The sequence below is a fragment of the Leucopleurus acutus genome (assembly GCF_964270905.1).
Source record: "Leucopleurus acutus genome assembly, chromosome: 13".
Classification (NCBI taxonomy): domain Eukaryota; kingdom Metazoa; phylum Chordata; class Mammalia; order Artiodactyla; family Delphinidae; genus Leucopleurus; species Leucopleurus acutus.
Genome location: NC_139155.1, coordinates 71,560,718 through 71,578,908, shown reverse-complemented (window position 1 = coordinate 71,578,908; position 18,191 = coordinate 71,560,718). Strand labels below are relative to the sequence as shown.

The window sequence follows — 18,191 nt, the reverse complement described above, 5'->3', positions numbered from 1 at the left end:
AGGTCACCTATCCATGCCTAGTGCTTGGCAGAAGGAAAAACATGGATTTTGAGAAATGGCTCCCCATAGTGGGGCCTGGGCACCCTACTTTTCTAAAGTACCACAATTATCCTAGGGGCACAGTCAAGGATAGAACCACTGGATCAATCTCTTGAGCCCTGGGGTCAGAATTCTGACTGCTGTTCGTGTATTACCATTTTTTTTTTTCTTTTGCCAATAGGCAACTCTTTCTCATATTCTGGGCACCTGCACTGGAGACAGTGAGGTGGGGGGAGTGTGATTGAGACTCCCCTCCCACAGAAGGAGCAGGCTTTGTGACCCAGGCCAGACCAATCAGATGCTCCCTCTCTGGAGCAGGGCCTTAAATAGGTGGAGCTCCTGTCACCTGAGTGGTGGTGCTCTAAGGTCTTTGTCAGACGACTATTCCCAAGAGTCTCTTTCTGGCCTTCCAGAGCTGCCTTGGTTTTCATCCCATTTCTGAGTCTTCCAGCCTCCCTTGGACTCTGGGAATGCCCATTATCCTTCCAGTCTATTCCCTTTTGCTAAGTTAGCCAAAGTCAGAACCTGTGGCTTATGGTCAAAGGCCCCTGACACTGACAAATGGAAAAGAGGGGACTCTGGATCCACGGCTGCAGGGAGAGGGCACACTCTGAGCTGTCCTCAGTCCTTCTGAAAGGAAAACTGAATAGTGGGGGCCCCTCTGGGGCAGGATGCAAACCCTAAAGTGGACTTCAAGGCCTTACAGGACCTTGGCCCACCATTGTGCTCCTTGTTTGTGCCACTCCAGCCCCACTGGCTTCTCAGCTTGTCATCACACTCAGTGGGCGCACTCCCACCTCAGGGTCTTTGCACTTGCTGTTCCCTTTGCCTGGAATGCTCTTCCTCCAGAAATCCCCACAGCCTACTCCTTTGCCTTTGCTCAAATGGCATCTCTTCAGTGGGGCCTCTCTCAGCTACCCCACTTCAAAATACAAAGCCCACCCGTCTGGGCCCTCCCTCTCTGCTTTGCCTACTTTATTTTTCTCCAGAAGCTTCCATCCTACTATATCATCTGCTTATTTATTTTGCTGTCTATTCCCTAAGCCCCACAAAGTGAGGCATTTTGTCTGTCTTGCTCACTTCAGTATCCCCAGCACAGTAACCTGGCACATAGTAGGTGCTCAATAAATATAGACCTGAGATGCATCCTGGGTGGATGCAGTCAGGAACTTTGTGGAACAAACCTTGGTCCCAAAGAGCCCATTGCCTGCCCAGCCCTGGAGATCCTGGCTGACAGGTGCCCCTATTGGGGTCCTGCCAGGACCCCACTCTCCCAATGACCTGCATGTGGGGGAGGGAGCCCCTCAAGGCCTGGCATCTCCTGGATGGAGAACCAGTGTGCCTTGGAAGATTCTTAATAATACCGCATACCTCAAAGATATGGCGGCTTCAGTTCCAGATCATCACAAAAAAAGCGTGAATAGCAAAATAAAGCAAGTCACACAAATGTTTCAGTTTCCCAGTGCTCATAAAAGTTATGTTTACACTATACTGCAGTCCATTAAGTTTGCAATAGCATTATGTCTAAAAAAAATGGACATATCTTAATTTCAAAATACTTTATTGCTAAAAAATGCTGTCATCCAAGCCTTCATTGAGGAGTCAATCTTTTTGCAGGTGGAGGGTTTGAAATATTGTGAGAATTACCAAAATGTGACAGAGACACAAAGCAAACGAATGCTATCGGGAAAATAGCACCGATACACTTGCTAAATTCAGGGTTGCCACAAACTTTCCATTTGTAAAAAACAAAACCCACAATATCTGCAAAGTGCAATAAAGGGTATAAGACACAAGCAATACTTTAGTTGAAAATAGACTGAAATCTATAAGTTGACTGGGAAAATGTGAACACTGACTGGATATTTGTTGTTATTAAGACTTTAGTGTTAATTTTTAGGTCTGATAATGAGATTGGGGTTTTGTTGTAAACAAAAAGAGTTCTTATATTTCAGAGATACACTGAAATATTTATAGATGAAATGATAATGGTGTCGGGGGTAGGACACAAATGAGGTATAAAAAAGAAAAGATTGGCTGTATATTAATAACTGGGGATGGGTAAATCCGGTTTATTATGCTATTCTCTCTACTTTTATATATGTTTGAAAATGTCCATGGTAAAGTTTTTAAAATGAAAAAAAAAGCAAAGCAGAATAAAACGAGGTATGCCTGTAATAATAATAATAATAACAACAACAGTAATAGTAGCAGCACAGCTATCTTTTATGGTTGCTGGCCTTTTTCTCCTAGGTGTGTGCTAAGCGCTTTACATTCAGTACTTCATTTAAGTCTCATATTATTCCCATGAGGTGATCATTTTATACCCACTTTAAAGATAAGGAAACCGAAGCTAGTAGAGTGTCGATAGTAGCCCCACCGTCTCCCGCCACTTCCAAGCCTCGCACACAGCAGACATTGAATAAATGATGCTGTCCTTCCCGGCCGCATAGAAGGCGGGTGGGCATGGAGGTGGGGGGGCGGTCCCTCAGGAGGGAGGTCCAGGCGCGGGATGCGCGGGATGCGCGGGACGCGCCGGATGCGCGGGGGTGAGCGTGTGTGTCGGGCCGCGCGGAGCCTCAGCTAGGGCCTGGGCGGCGCAGCGTGGCTCTTCGGAGGGTGGGGCAGCCGCGGCCCGGCCTGACGTCTGGCGCCTTGACCGTCACTCGGCGCTCGCCCCGCCCCGCCGCGGCCGCAGCAGCCGGGAGAAGCCCCTAGGAGCCACCGCCGCCGGCCGCACTCGGATCGCAGCGGGCGCAGCCATGGCTTCAGGGCTGGCGGGTAAGGGGACGCGGGGCGCGGGGGCGGCGGGAGGGCAGCCCCGAGCCGCGGCCCCCAGCCCTCGGCTGAGCGGCAGTTCCCCCGTGTCACCCCACAGAGGCGGAGACCCGGCAGAGGTTGCTGCGCACCGTCAAGAAGGAGGTAAGTGCCGAGCGGGGGCCGGGGGCGCGACCCACAGGGCAGGGAGCCACCGCAGCCAGCCCGGAAAGCGTCTGCAAAGGAGCGGTGGCCTCCTGGGATGTGGAGCTACCCTGCTTGGGTGCTGACCCCACGGGGCTAGAAGCGGGTGAGCTTGGGGGTGAGATTATTGGTGGGGGGCCCTTGGTGTTTTTGTGCTGTGTGCAGGGGCGACTGCTGTGTGAGGGCCCTCCAGGTGGAGGCACACCTGGATGTGTCTGAGTAGGACCCCCTCTTGTGGAAGAGCAGGTTGGTGGCTCTCGCCAAGGTGAGAAAAGCACTTGGCGGTGCTGACAGGGCATGTTGCTGGGGGCGGGCTGGATGGGACTGCAGCAGGAGCACCAGACTTTGGGAAAGGGGAGGAAGTCACTACGGGGAAATAAAGCTCCCCACCTACCCCTCCCCGAAATTCTCAGTCCTTGGAGCCACCCCCAGGAGCCAGGGGACTCCCTCCCTGAGAGTCCCAGTTCAGTGGGTTACTCCATTTGAGGCATGTGCGCATGCTCCCCTGGCAGGCAGGCCCCCCTGACCCCCACCCCACCCCCCCCTCGAACGAGGGTGAGAATTAGTCAGGGTTCAGCTGCCCCTCTGCCCCTTCACTCTCCCTGGGGTTAGACGGAAGCTCAGTCTAGCCTTAGAGTTAATAGTTCATGACTTCTCGGAGAGTGGGAGAATCTATAGTGATGGGTGCCTGGGGAAGCATTTAGATACCTGGACTGCGTGTGTTTTTTTGTGTGTGTACGTGCATGCACATGTCTGTGTGGGTGAGGACATGTAGCCGTGAGTATCTGTATCTGAGAACATGTGTGCATCTGCCTGGAGATATCTAAGTGTATCTCTATGTGTACATGCATCCGTGTGTCTGTGTTTTTATCTGTTTTTGTGATTATGATGTGTATCTGTGTGATGTGGGAATCTCTGTGAATGAGTGAGGTTGTGACCGTGTGTGTGCATGTGACATGGGATGCATGAGTCTGTGTGTGAATGAGTGAGCTGTGACCATGTGTGTATGAGTGAGGCTGTGTCCGTGTGTGTGCATCGCCCTCCTCATGTCACCCGCATCCCTCCACGTGAGACCCCATTGCTGCTGAGCCTGCCTCACATCTGCATCCTAAGTGCTCAGCCCTAGACCAGGAATGGCCGCAGACCTCGGGGGCTGACCTGATCCTGTGCCTCTGTGTATGTTGAGGGTGTCAGTATCTGGTAACAGTGCTGTCCACCAAGAAGCCCCTCCCCGCACGGTGGCAGATACCACCAAGGGCAGCCTGGAGGCTGGAACCTGTTGCTGCCCCTCCCCGCTTGGGGAGCGTGGGCATGTGTCTGTGCATATGTCTCAGTGTGTGGCATGTCCCATTGTTGCTAAAAGAATCAGCTCCAGGCTGACTGCCCATTCTAGCGTTTCTGAATAAGGAGACATACAGGCTACATGGAATCCCTCAGAAAGGCCCAGAACTTTTCAGCTCAGGCCTCTTAGAGACCCCTGTGGGGACCTGAAGAAAGCTCTGTCTAGACCCTGTTTCCATCAAAACCTACATATTCTGATTGTTTCGGGGGGAAGTGTGTATAGACCTCCCGCCCAAAACCCTTCAGGTTAAAAACATACAATTTTTTTGTTCATTGTTTAATTAAACCTAGGTGTAATATGTGCTCCCCAAATGTTTTCACCTGGAGTGGCTGTGTTTTTAAGGAAATGCTTGACTGGTTCAACAAGAGGTTGGGGGAGGGGACCTACAGGCAGAAGAGCTTGTGAACATCTTGGAGGGAGTGCTTCCCTGGTTCTGGGCAGGCCTCCAGCTGGGGCCCTGAACCCACCTCTGCTACCAGCTCCCTCGATGCCCTGGACGAGTTCCTTCCCCTCTCAGGGACACAGTTTCCATATCTGGAGGAGGGAGCATTGGTTCAGTGTCCCTGGAGGTCCCATCCATGTCAGTCTAGTTTGGGTTATTGGCCAGGCTGTGGGGGACTTCTCGCCTGGTGGCCAGCGGTCTGAGGCTGCATTCTCTCTCCTGGGAGCAGCTGAGTTTGGGGCTTGGGATGAGCTTTCTGCCTGGCTCGAGGCCGAGGCCATCTCCTGGTCAGAGGGACCTCTTGGCATCCTGCTTGATGCCTGGGTGGGGGGCAGGGGGGGCGGGGTGCAGAGGCAGAACCTTGCAAGTTTCGGCAAAGGACCTCGAGTGCCCATTGACCCCGATCTGCAATCAGAAGGCAAGACTTATAGTTGCAAGTTGATAGCTGTTTCTAAATTTTGCATTTCGTGGGGCACATCGTTTTAGTAATTAGTGCTTCCACTTACTGGGGGCTACTCTGTGCCGTATCCTGTGTGCACAGTAATTTTATGAAGTGAATGAGGTTGTTCCCATTTTCAGACAAGGAAACTGAGGCTCAGAGAGGAGGAGTGAATTCCTCAAGAGCACACAGCCCAGAAGGGACTTATCCCCCTGGCCTGTCTGGTGTTAGAGCCAGGCTGTCTTACCCCCTAAATCACAAACATGCCCATCCACATCTACACAGTGCCACAATCTCAGCATGTGTGGGTGGTATAATTTCCATTGTACAGATAAGAAAACTGGCCCAGAGAGAGTAAGCGAAGTGTTTCAAGGGCACAGAACCAGTGAAGGGGAACAGTCTTCTGTCTGTGAGCCCCCTGTTCAGCATGGGTGCCCCCAAGGGCGTGGTGACAAATCCATGCCCCCCCAAAGCAGATCTCCTCTCTCCTTTCCTTCCTCTGCCTACCTCTTTGGAGAGCATCTCCAATGGAATGGTGAAGGGGAGCTCTTTGCTTAGAAAACTGGGAATTGATTGAGGTCTTCCTTCTCTCCACCCTCTGGGTTCAGAACCACATCCCTGCCTGTCACAGCCTCGCCCAGAGGCCCCTCCCATCCTTCTTTCTGGAAGGGGCGGCTTAACAGTCAGTTTCTGTAGATAAGCCAAGCAGGTCTGCAAACTTTGTCTGAGCCACTGAAGCTACAAAGGCTAGTAGAGCCTGTGGGGCTGGAAGTTCCATCTAGTGCTGACTCAGCTGGGCTCTGTGGATCCCACAGTGAACAAGATCGGCCCTGCCCTCTGGGGGCTTACATTCCAGTACGGTGGACAGACCCTGACAGACATCCGAATGTAATTAAAAGGATGATTGCAGGCTGTGCACTGAGGTCTGAAGTAGAAGCACTTGGCATCACAAGAACATATAACTGCATGCAGGTGGCTCAGGAGGGCTTCTCGGAGGAAGTGATGTTTAAGAAGATGTGTGAAGGATAAGTAGGCTTTTTAGGTGAAGGTATGAGGTAGCAAGAGACAGAGGAAAACCATTCCTGGCAGAGGGAACTGCACATGCAAAGACTTTGTGGCTGGAGGGAGCACTACAGACAAGGAATGGAAGGACTAGGAAGTGGCTGGAGTGCAGAGAGAAAGGACAGTGGTGCCACATGCAGAGGGGGCAGAGCATGTGGTCCTCTCCTAAAAGCAAGAGGAAAGGAGTGGGGAGGACATGAGGAATATGGAAAGAAGAGGGTGGAGCCGAAACTCATTGCTTATCAATTGTACAACTTGGGCAAGCATCTGTCTTTACCTTCACACGTATCTGGGTTTCAGTTTATTCATAATGGGGGTGAAAATTACTCACCTATCAGGGTAAACCATGTGACCCACCACGTTAGTCTGAGCTTCTCCAGGACAGGAATCTTTTTATTTTCTGTCTCCCCAGCACCACCCAGGGAAAGCTGGGGACAGCGTGGCCTCAGCATAATTTCCTCCAGTTAAATCCAACCAACTCTATCCTGGCTCCTTCCTGGCTCGATTAGCCCTCCCCTCCTTTTCCCTCCCCGCCTCCACCCCTTAATTTTGTTTTGGTTCCCAGAGCCTCAGGGACTGGCTTCCCGTTGCCATGACGACTGCCACTAAAGGAGCTAGCCACGTGACACGAGTTGATAAGGGAAGCAGAGTGTCTAACTGCCTTGTTTTCCTGCCTCAGGGCTGGGCCTGGGAGGCCTCTTAATTGGAGGGGAGAAGGCAGGGGCTTGTGGGCCAGAGGAGAGACCCTGGGAAAGAGGCAGGGCGATGAGGTGGGTGCTAGAGAGGAAGCTATGCTCTGCACACTGGAGCTGGTGTGAGGGCTGTCCTGGGGAGCCATCCTCACAGTGGCTGAGCTGGGCTTGTCTGGGGACTCAGCCTCCCAGCTCCTGAGTGGGGGATCATGAGAGGGGAGGTAGGTGGGACGTGTTGAGAAGGTTGGAGGAAATCAAGAGGGAAACAGCTGATGTTAGTACTAGGACCCTGTGGTGGTGTCAGTCTAACCCGGTGGCTCTTAGTGAAGGAGGGGGCACAATTTTGCCACCCAGGTAGGATTGCCAGATAACATACAGGTCACACAGTTAAATTCAAATTTCAGATAAACAACAAACAATTTTTTAGAATGAGTATGTATTGCTAAATCTGGCAACCCTGCCCCAGGGGACATTTGGCAACATCTGGAGACATTTTTGGTTGTCATAGCTGGGGGTGCTACTGGCATCTAGTGGGAAGAGACAGGGATGCTACTCAACATCCTACAAAGCACAGGACAGCCCCCATCACAAGGAAGTATCCAGCTCAGAACAGCACTGCTTTGCTGATTGGCCCCCACATGCCACCTTCTTTACTCAGAAAGACAGCCCTAAGAGGGAGAATAACCATCTCCTTCACTTTATAGAAGAGGACCTGGAGGCACAGAGATGGTAAGCAGCTCGCTTTAAGGTTGCACAGCCAGCCTGTGGAGAAGCCAGGATTCAAGTCCCACATTCTCAGGATCTGAAGGGTGGCCTCGTGGCCCCTGATTCACAGAGGGCAGAGGTAGGGAGCTACAAGCTACAGCAGAGTCCCTGGAAGCAGGCTTGGGGGTCAGATGTGTGTAGGGGAAGGAGATGAGTCAGGAAAGGTCCATTAGCCCCAGCTTGTGCAGGGCTGTGGATGCCAGGCGGCAGCCTTTGCTCCATCAGATAGTAGGGAGCTCTAGAAGATTTATGAACAGGGGAGGTCTTGCTTGGAGTTGTACTTCAGGAAGTTTCATTTGGCAGCAGGGGCCAGGACAGACCCTTTCTGCCAGCTCTTGGAAGAAAACTTCCTCTCTTCTTTCCTTCTTTCCACAAATATTTATTGAGCATCTACTAGGTGCCAGGCACTGTTGTAGGAACTGCAGATTGAGAAGTGAACAAAGCAACATCCCTGCTCACGTGCTCTCGTGCAGCTTACAGTCTAGTTGGGGGACAGGTAAGACAATAAATATAGTGACAGGAGCTATGAGGAAAATAAAGCAGGAAAGGTGGTGGAGAGTGGTGAGAAGCGCGCTCCAGAGGGGGCACTCTGGGATGGCCTTTCTGACAGGGTGACATTGTCTGCTTGGCAGACGTCTGTGGGAAGGGTGTTCCTGACAGAGGGAACAGCATATACAAAGCCCTTGAGTGGGGAACAGTGAATAGCGAGGAGGCCAGCGAGGCTGGAGCAAAGGGAAAAAGAATGAAGGAGGATGAGATAAGGTCAGAGAAGGAACAGGAGGCCCATCGTGCAGGGCCTGTGGCCCTCGGAAGCTTTGGCTTTTACTCTGAGTGAGATGGGAGCCGTGGGGGGATTTTGAGCATGGGGGGAGTGTGAGTTCACCTATGTGTGGCTGCAGGCAGGCAATACATGGAGGGGACAAATGAGGATACAAAGTCATTAGGCAAGAGAGGAAACTTCTATCTAGTTCTTTCCGAGCTTTCCATTCTTGGGCTGGAAATCACAGCCCCACACTCCTCTGCTGGGCCAAGTGGAGGTTCCGAAAACGCTTGCTGATCGAATGAACAAAAGCAGGAATACTGGGTGGGATATTTTGGGGTTCCCTGTTGCTTGCAGGGTTGACTCAAATCAGTTGGTGTGTGTCGTGTTTTCGAACTTAAAACGGCAGAAGTTCTCATGAATAATGCAGCTATATCCACACATAGTCTGGTTTGATGCTTTTTTTGTATCTCTGGCAATGCGGCTTCCGGGAGCTTTGGATAGTGGTGGGCTTGGGTTCGATGTGATGGGGGTGGCAGGAGGGAGTCTGGCTTTCCTGCCTAGATATGTCTCCCGTGAAGTCTGGCTGGGTCCCCCCTGCAGTAACCTCCTGAGGGGCTCTGCGAGAGGGTGGTAGCTTTTGCTGCTGGTTGGCAGGTGGGAAAGTGCATTTCTGTCACCCAGTTGGACCCACAGTTGTTGGCTGCAGACCCCAGGATGGGAGGTGAGGACACCTGAGTCCTTGTCCCAACTCTGCGCCTAACGACCTGTGGCCTCCTAGCAGGTCCCTTCTCCCTGTCTCATTCTCCTGCTTTCTAAGTGGACAAGGTCGGACGGCTCAGGGATTCTAAGAACATCGAGCCATCTAATTTGACCGGCATCTCTTTACAAGAGCCAAGTCTCTCCTGTGTTTTCTCTACTCTGAATTTGCCAAGTCTGTATTTAAGACTTATTATACTCAGTAGCTGATAAGACTTTTGGGGAGCCTTCACTCAAGGAAAACAAGGGCTCGACTAAAGCCATTCTAATAGGATCAAGTTTTTTAAAACAGCATTTACTGAGCATTTTATATGAATGACTTCATTTAAGTATCTCAGTGCCCCGTGGAGTGGATAAAACGTTCTCCCTAATAGAGAAGGATATTGAGGCACAGAGATGGCAAGTAACACCCGTGCGGTCGTGGAGACTGTAAGTGGTACAGCTCGGGGGTCTGGCTCCAGGACCCAGCTCTGAACTCTGGAGCCAAAACCAATGTGGTTATAAGCTATGACGAGAGTGTGGAGTTAGGGATAAGGCCAAGCTTTAGAGCCAGACAGCCTTGAGTTCAGGTTGCAGCCCTGCCGTTTAGGAGCTGTGGGAATCTCTCTGGCTTGAGTTTCCTTGTGTATCAGATGGCCAGGGCATCATCTACCACTCGTTTATGCCGTCACACGGGGGTTTGACAGTATTTGTGGAGGGACCAGGCACAGTGCTTGGCTCACGCAGTTAAGAGTGAGATGGAACTCGTTTGCAGAAGGACATTTTGCTGCCCTTTCTGGTCACGTTGAACTTGCAGATGCCCTCAGCATGGGATCTTGATCTCCTTGGGTAAGCCTCGGGCTGGGGGGTGCCAGGACCACAGCAGCAGTGCTGTAGCCTAGGAAGGGGATCCAGTGGGACTGAGCCCTTGAGTAGGAGTCTGCAAGGCTGAGTCTTGACGGATGGCATTGCCATCCTCGGGTGGGCAGCTGGAGGTTCCCTCTGTGTCTGACTGCTCATCGGCCCCCGTGGAGGTAATCCCTCAGCCTCAGGAGGTCAGAAACCCTCGTGAGCCTGCTGGCCCTGCCGCTTAGCTGCTGTGAGCCCCCAGGTGAGGCAGCTAGGAGGGCTGAACTCCAATGGGGGCAGCGTATTTTTCTTTCTTTTAGTAGTACAAGAAGATAGGAGATGAATAGTTTTTTTGTGCTTTTTCTTTACAAAATCTTGAAGAAACTCAGATTCTGGGCATTTGTGAAGGACAGTAACAGGTCCTATTGCCGTAGACCCCATACAAAAATTGGATAACTAAAGCCCCAAGAGATCAAGGGACTTGGCGATACTTGGGGCATTGAATGAATTCTCCTCTAATTATTGTTATTTAGTGAATTATGTTGAAATAGAAAGTTAGAATTAGAGCAGCTATCATTTCTTTTTTTTTTTTAAGAAATAAAGACATTTTTACTACTACCATTTATTAAACGCTACTCTAAGTGCTTTACTCTGTCTCATTTAATCCACAAAGCAATTTTCCTATAGAGTAGGTACAGAATAGCAACTCCTCTTTACTGAAGAGGAAATTGAAGCTCATAGAGGTTAAGAAACGAGACTAAGTAAGGGCACACAGCTGCAAAGCAGCAGAGCAGGGTATTTTAGCCAGCCCCATCCAATTCAAGTTGGATGATAACTTGCTAAAAAAAAAACTAGTTAAAACAGTAAATAAACATATAAATATAAAGCAGAAAGGGAAAGAGAGGCTAAGAAATGGATCTATTGGTTCAAGGGTTTGGGAAGTTTGTAGTGATCTGGCTTTATGTACAGCTGTGTCCAGGGGTTCCAGTGATGTTATCAGGACCATCTCTCTCCATCTCTCTGTGCTGCTTTTGTCTGTGTAAGCTTTATGCTTCCTCTCTATGGGGAGGTAGAGGGTTGCCCAGCCACTCTCAGGAAACAATATGCCAGCTTGACATCGAGACAAACAGAGCTTCTCCTTCCCCACGGTTCTAGCAGAAGTCTTAGGATTACATCTCATCCGACCAGCCTGGGTCATGTGCTCCTTTTGCGCCAATGGCTGTGGGATGGATTGCTCTGATTGGTCAAGCCTGGAGGGGTGAAGTGTGGAGTCAGCCCTGTGAGAGCAAAGGAGGGGACCCAGAGGAGAGTCAAGGTGAAATGACCAGACAGGGAGATGGTAACTAGGCCAACAAACCACAGACATGCACCTTCACAGCCTGAGGGTCCTGCATTTGGAGCTCAGCCCCTAACAGTAGAGGTGGCCACTCTGATGCTCCGTGCCTGGCTGTGATCCCAAGTGCTGCCTGGGGACCTGCTGTGCGCAGGTGTCTGCTGGATCAGAGATTTTTACTCTGGGGTGTGCAAAACCCTGAAATTGTACAAACACTTTGTACTTGCTATATGGAGAGGGTATCCTCCATCATCCTCAGGACCTGTAAAGGACCCACAACCCAAATACCCTAATACAGTTGGTGTCCTTTAATATGGTTTTAAATAAACCTTTCACAGATTAAAAAAAAAAACAAAACATTCTGAAAGATGCTGGGATACAAAGGTGAATACAGTACAGTTTCCCAACCTCCACGTGCTCAGAAATGAAATAGTGTCTCCTAATTTCTAACCCAGTGAGTCCTCTAATAATAATATCAATCTCTAATAATAATCATAATGAGCATTTATTGGGCACCTACTATATTCTAGACCTGCACTGTCCAATGTGGGCTACTAGTCACGTGTGCCTATTTACATTTAACTCAAGTAAAATTACATTTTAAATACTGTTCCTCAATGGCACTAGGCACGTTTCAATAGCCCCACGTGGCTAGTGATACCATATTGGACAATACAGGGATACAGCATGTCCAGAAAGTTCTATCATGTTCTAGACGTTGTGCTAAGTGCTTTATATCCATTAACATATTTGATCTTCAAAAAATCCTTAATAAATAGGACCTACCCCTACCTCAGAGGTAGGGGTAGGTCCTATTTATTATCCCATTTTACAGATGAGTAAACTGAAGCACAGAGCAAGTGAAGTGACTTGCCCAAGGTCGGAGAGCCCGTAAGAACCAGGATTCTAACCCAGCCCTTAAACACACTATCTCACTGCTTTTCCTCTTAAGGTTGGCTGGAGGTGGTTAGTCCATTTTCTGGTCCATCCTGAGTGTGAACTATCTGGGAATTCCGTTTCTTTCTTTCCTGCAGCCCCCCAGACCCCCAAATTTTGGGCAGCTTTCCAGAGAATCTCGGCACCCTCTGGAGTCCGTGTGTGCGTTCCTCATCCTTGAGGCCTGTGGGTCTGCGGAAACAGGGCATGTTGCCAGGGGAGCCGCCACACGCAGTAGGCAGAGCAAGCGGGAGAAAGCTGGCGGGTGTCCATGGTGTGGGCTGAGAATGTGAAACACGCGGGCCCTTTTTCCTGGGGATGGGGGGCGACCGGGGGATGGTCTTCAAGGCTTCTCCAAGTCCATCCGTGGCTGGGTGTGGGAGTGTTGGCCGGAGGGACCTTTTGGCCAGGATGTCCCCAGGTGAATGGTCTTAGAATCAGGCACTGGGGAAGACTCCTTGTCGAGGGGTCTGGGGCACCTGTTCAGGGTGGCGATGACAGACCTGTTGGTGGGAACCCCATTCTCAGCCCCAGAACACCTCTCCTTCCAGGCCCCGCTGGCTGGCGGGTCTTTCTGCTCTTCCGAAACAATGCCTGGTGCCTATTTATAGCACGTCAGTAAACTATTAACTGGGGCGGGACCGGCAGCAGCCCGGGAGAGGCATTTGCTTCTCCTGCAAGCCCCATAGCCACCTTTAGGACGTTTAAGAGTGAGGAACCGGAGGGAGGGCTTTTCTAACCCTCTGAAAATCTACATGCCACCACTTCATCATTTATTTATTTATCCGCTCATTCCCATCACACGGATGGGACTGCAGAAGGACACCCCTGTGGCTTTGCCTTCCTTACGTGCGTGGATGTGGTGGGCAGGGTGGAAGGATGTGGGCGTGAGGGTGGGGCAGATCAGTCCTGGAACTGCAGGCGAGAGAGAATCCCGAAAAGGAAGCTTCGATCCATTCCCTGTGGTTGCTGAGGTCCTAGTGCCAGACACCTTCAGACCCCTGCTCTGCGAGGCCCCAGAGCACCCTGCAGACCACACAGGCTGAAGGCGAGGAGGAGTCTCTTTGGAAGGAGACTCAGCCTGTTTGCCCAAAAGCTGGGACCCCAGCCGACATCCTCCATGAGTGGCAGAGTAAGGTAAAGACATTTTTTTAAGAAACAGACTTTATTTTTTTAGAGTAGTTTAGGTTCACAGTAAAAATTAAATGAAAAGTACAGAGATTTCCCTTACACTCCCCACCCCACACATGCACAGCCTTCCCCACTATGGACCCCCCACCAGAATGGGACATTTGTTACAATGGAGGAATCTACACTGACACATTATCACCCCAAGTTCATAGCTACGCTAGGATTCAGTCTTGGTGATGTGCATGCTGTGGGTCTGGACAAATGCATAGGGACGTGTATCCACCATTATAGCATCACACAGAACAGTTTCACTGCCCTAAAATCCTCTGTGCTCCACCCTATTCATCCTTCTCTCCCCCCAACCCCTGGCAACCACCCATCTTTTTACTGTCTCCATAGTTTTGCTTTTTCCAGAATGTCGTACAGTTGGAATCATACAGTATGTTGCCTTTTCAGAGTGGCTTCTTTCATTTAGTAATAAGCATTTCAACTTGGACATTCTTTTCATGACTATGATTTTCCTTCAGGAACCGACGCGTGGCAGAGAGAGGGAGCTAGGAGGTGCCTGGCGAGCTGGGAGAGATGGGTCATGAAAGATGATGGCTGGGGCAGAGGTGGAGCTGGCAGGCGCTGCTGGACCCTGGCTGTGACTGTGACATTGGGCTTCACTGGGCTGAGGGAGCTGGTGCATTGGCCACCTGGCTGCTAGCGTCCCCACCATGACTTGGGACTCGAGCAGGAGACCTTGATTCAGATCCCAGCCTCTTCACAGGCCAGATGACCTTTGTCCCTCCCAGGTCTGCTGCTTCGTTGGAAAAATGAGAATAGTAGCAGTGACACCTATATTATTGTGAATCTTTGGGCTCACATATGTAAAGCTCCTACCCAGCTTGTGGGAAGCATCCATAGGTGTCTGTTGAATGAATGAATGAACCTACTGTGTGCCAGGGTCGGTGCAGAGCAGGTAGTCATGGGTTTGAATCCCTGCCCTGCCATTTGAAAACCTTGTGCTCTTGGAAAGTCATTTAATCTCACTGAGACTCAGTTTCCTCGTTTGTAAAATGAGGAGGCTAATTGTATCCATTTCTCCAAATTACCACAAGGATTGGATGAGATAAACCCCCTAAACACAGTGCCAGGCACACAGTGAGCACTTTATAAATAAATGCCGGTTGTTCTTACATAAAACAAATGCATAAAGCACCTACTATGTAGCTGCTATTGTGTTTAATGCTTTATATTGAGTTGTCTGTGGTGTTATATATATTTTGGATGTCAACCCCTTATCGGTCATATCATTTGCATATATTTTCTCCCATTCCGTAGGTTGTCTTTTTGTTTCGTCAGTGGTTTCTCTTGCTGTGCAAAAGCTTTTAAGTTTAATTAGGTCTCATTTGTTTATTTTTGCTTTTATTTCTTTTGCCTTCAGAGACAGATCCAAGATATATTGCTACAAAATGTATTCTCTTATGCCTTTGAGACAATACCAATCTCTAATACAAATACTAATATAACACTAATATGAATAACACCATTTTATGGATGAGAATGCTGAGACTCAGGGAAGGGACATGATTTGCCCGAGATCATGCGTGCATGAGCTGGGATATGAATTCTGGAAGTTTGATTCCAGAGTCCAGTGCTCATGGCTGTGCAGTGGGTGTTACTCTAGGAGTTGGGAAAGGGAGGGGGCATCACATCAACTCGAGGGGGTCTCAGGAGGGAGTAAGAAGGTCACATTATCTGGTTCTGGAGCACTGGGTGGTTTTTCCAGAGCTGGAGGTGGAGGTAAGGGTGGGTGGGGATGTCAGGTGGAGGATACTGCGGAAGCGAATGTCAGGTGGTGGGAGTCACATGGGTCACACAGAAGGAATGCACGTGTGACTGGGAAGGGACAGGATTTGGCAGGAAAGGCAGGTGGAGCCACACCATGGGAATAGTTATAGCTTGCCAGGCGGTCCCATCCAGCCCCCACATCTGTGTCTGTGCTTTGGAGCTTCCCAAAATATTCCTTTCCCTCCCCCCCACCGCCCCACCCATCAGCCTCAGCCCTGTTCCAGCCCCTCCCAACTCTCACCTCCTGCGTGCCTCGCCCATATCAAATTAAAAAATACAGAGCCGCCAGCTATTTCCATGTAGTGCTTTTCCCTGCCACACTGTCCGTACATCTGTTCCTTCCTTTGAGCTCCAGGGCACCTCTGTGGGGGCAGTAGCAGGAGGAATTTTTTTTCCCTATGCTTTAGAGTTGGTGAATCCGAAGCCCAGAAAGTTCATTTCTACTTGTACTTCAGATCTTGAGCATCACCTCCTGCAGGAAGCCCTCCCTGACCTCCCCACCCACCCAGTTTCCTTGTTATCTGTTCTCATAGAACCAAGTTCTTTCACTGCAGAGAACTGGTCTCGCTTCGTCATTATCTACCCGTTGGTGTGATTTAGTTAATGTCTTTCCACCTTGCTTGACTGTGACCTCCATGAGGACAGGGACTCTATCTGCTTGCCACCTAATGCTGCACACATAGGAGGCGCTCTGTGAATGTTGACTGACTGAGCAGTCAGTTTTGACAGTTTTGGTTCATGTGATACGTTATGGGAAGGCAGGTGTTAGCGGAACGTGGAAGAGGCGTGCTTATCCCGCTTGGGGTATGGAAAGTCCAGGAAGGCTCCCAGGAGGAGGGGACCCCTCGGCTGAAGCCTGAGTTGCAGTTAGCCAGCTGGAGCATGCAGGGAGGGGCGTCTGGCAGAAGGCACCACCTAGGCAAAGGCGTGGAGGTGAGCCCATTGCGTTGCCTTTGGGGACCTGCGTCCTGAGGCAGGGCTGGAAATACTGGCCTCTTAAGGTATCTGCGTCTTGTTCTCAGCATCCGGGGTGCCTGCAGAGTGGCCCAGCCTATCCACCTCTCACGCCCCTCACCCCAGTCATTGTCGAGGGGGCCTTTGAGCCACCCCCCTTTTCTCCCCACTTTCCCCACATGCTGAGAGTTTTGTTTTGTTTTTTATTTATTTTGGGCTGCGTTGGGTCTTCGTTGCTGCACGCGGGCTTTCTCTAGTTGCGGCGAGCGGGGGCTACTCTTTGTTGTGGTGCACATGCTTCTCATTGTGGTGGCTTCTCTTGTTGCGGAGCACGGGCTCTAGGCGCGTGGGCTTCAGTAGTTGTGGTGCGCTGGCTCAGTAGTTGTGGCTCACAGGCTCTAGAGCACAGCCTCAGTAGCTGTGGTGCACTGGCTTAGTTGCTCCATGGCCTGTGGGATCTTCCCAGACCAGGACTCGAACATTGGCAGGCGGATTCTCAACCGCTGCACCACCAGGGAAGTCCCTGAGAGTTATTTTTAAAACCACTTCGAAGGCCCTCCAGGCATCCTAATCTAAGGGTCCTCTCCACTGTGAGTTTCTTGTAGATGTAAGAGTCAGGCTGCCTAGGGGCCTCCATCTCAGAAGCTGTTGCTACCTAAGCATTACTCACCCACCTGCACCACCAGGCACCTACCACCTGAGACCCCGGCTGGTGCGCGGATGCTCTAAGGCCTCCACCGAGCAGGTGGCAGCTCTGGTGATGTTTATTTAGGCCTCCTATGTGCCACAGGCACTGTGCTGGGTGCTTTAAACCAGGGGTCCCCGTGGCCCAAATGCAGCCTGTTTGTGTGCTGCCCTTGAGCCAGGAGTGCTTTTTACATTACAAAGGGTTGTGAAAACAAAAGAGACACTGTGATGTAGACTGTGCGTGGTCTAAAAAAGAGGTTTGCCAGATTTAGCAAATGAAAATTCAGAAAGCCCAATTACATTTGACTTTCAGGGAAACAGTAATGTTTTAGCAAAAGTATTTACCATTCGCTATTTGGAACATACTTATACCAAATATATATATGTATTTCTTGTTTATCTGAAATTTAGATTTTACTGGGCATCCTGTATTTTATATGGCACCGCTATCCTAAAGCCTGAAGTATTTGCTGTCTGACTTACTACAGAAGAAGTTTGCTGACCCCAGCCTTACACACATAGCAAACGAGATCAGGCATCAAAGGGGCTTAGGACACTGCCTGGAACCCGGCTCCATAAGCATCGGCTACTGGTATTCGTGTTATTGGTATAATCAAAGTGATCACCAAATATATATTGAACTGCTTGTCCGAGGGGCTCAAGGTTTACTTGGGAGAGACGGACACTGAACGAATAAATGCACAGACGTGTAGTGACGATCAGACTGTGATAAGTTCTAGGGTGCCATGCAAGAGACTCCGTTTTAGACAGGGCGGTTCTGAGCACCGTGCCTGTTTTGTCTGTGGAATCCTCACATAGCACCCCTGTGAGGTGGTGCAAACATCATCCCCATTTCACAGATGAGGAAACCGAGGCCCGAGGTTCCCCAGCGAACAGCAGAGCTGGAGTCTGACCTGGGCCTGGTGGCTCCCAAGCCCATGTTCTTACTCACGTCACTAAAATGCCTCCCTTTATATGGTGCCAGCTGTGTGCTGGGTCTCGTTTGAGGTCCCCTGCCTGTATTTTCCGTAATCCTTGTGACAGCCCTGCATACTGGGCCATGTGATTCCCATCGGGGCTTAGAGGAGTGAACACAGCACAGTGTGGAGAGTCAGGGAGGAGGAACAAGTCGATTTGGAAGCTGGCAGGGTTCCAGGTGGGCAACATGAGGGTACCTGGGTGTGCGCAGGTGGCAGGTGTGAGGAGGAGAGACACAGGGCAGCCC

General features: G+C 50.5%; 1 protein-coding gene across 2 annotated transcripts in view; it reads left to right on the top strand.

The window, feature by feature from the left end:
- Positions 1-2,801: 2,801 nt before the first annotated feature.
- Positions 2,802-18,191, top strand: part of SGSM1 (small G protein signaling modulator 1) — a gene marked incomplete at both ends in the record, with an annotated part of 75,714 nt that continues 60,324 nt past the window's right edge. For both annotated transcript variants that reach the window (XM_082852508.1, XM_082852507.1), the window contains 2 exons: positions 2,802-2,820; positions 2,918-2,961. In XM_082852508.1, the coding sequence (XP_082708634.1) occupies positions 2,802-2,820; positions 2,918-2,961 (63 nt within the window). The remainder of the gene's footprint in view (positions 2,821-2,917; positions 2,962-18,191) is intronic.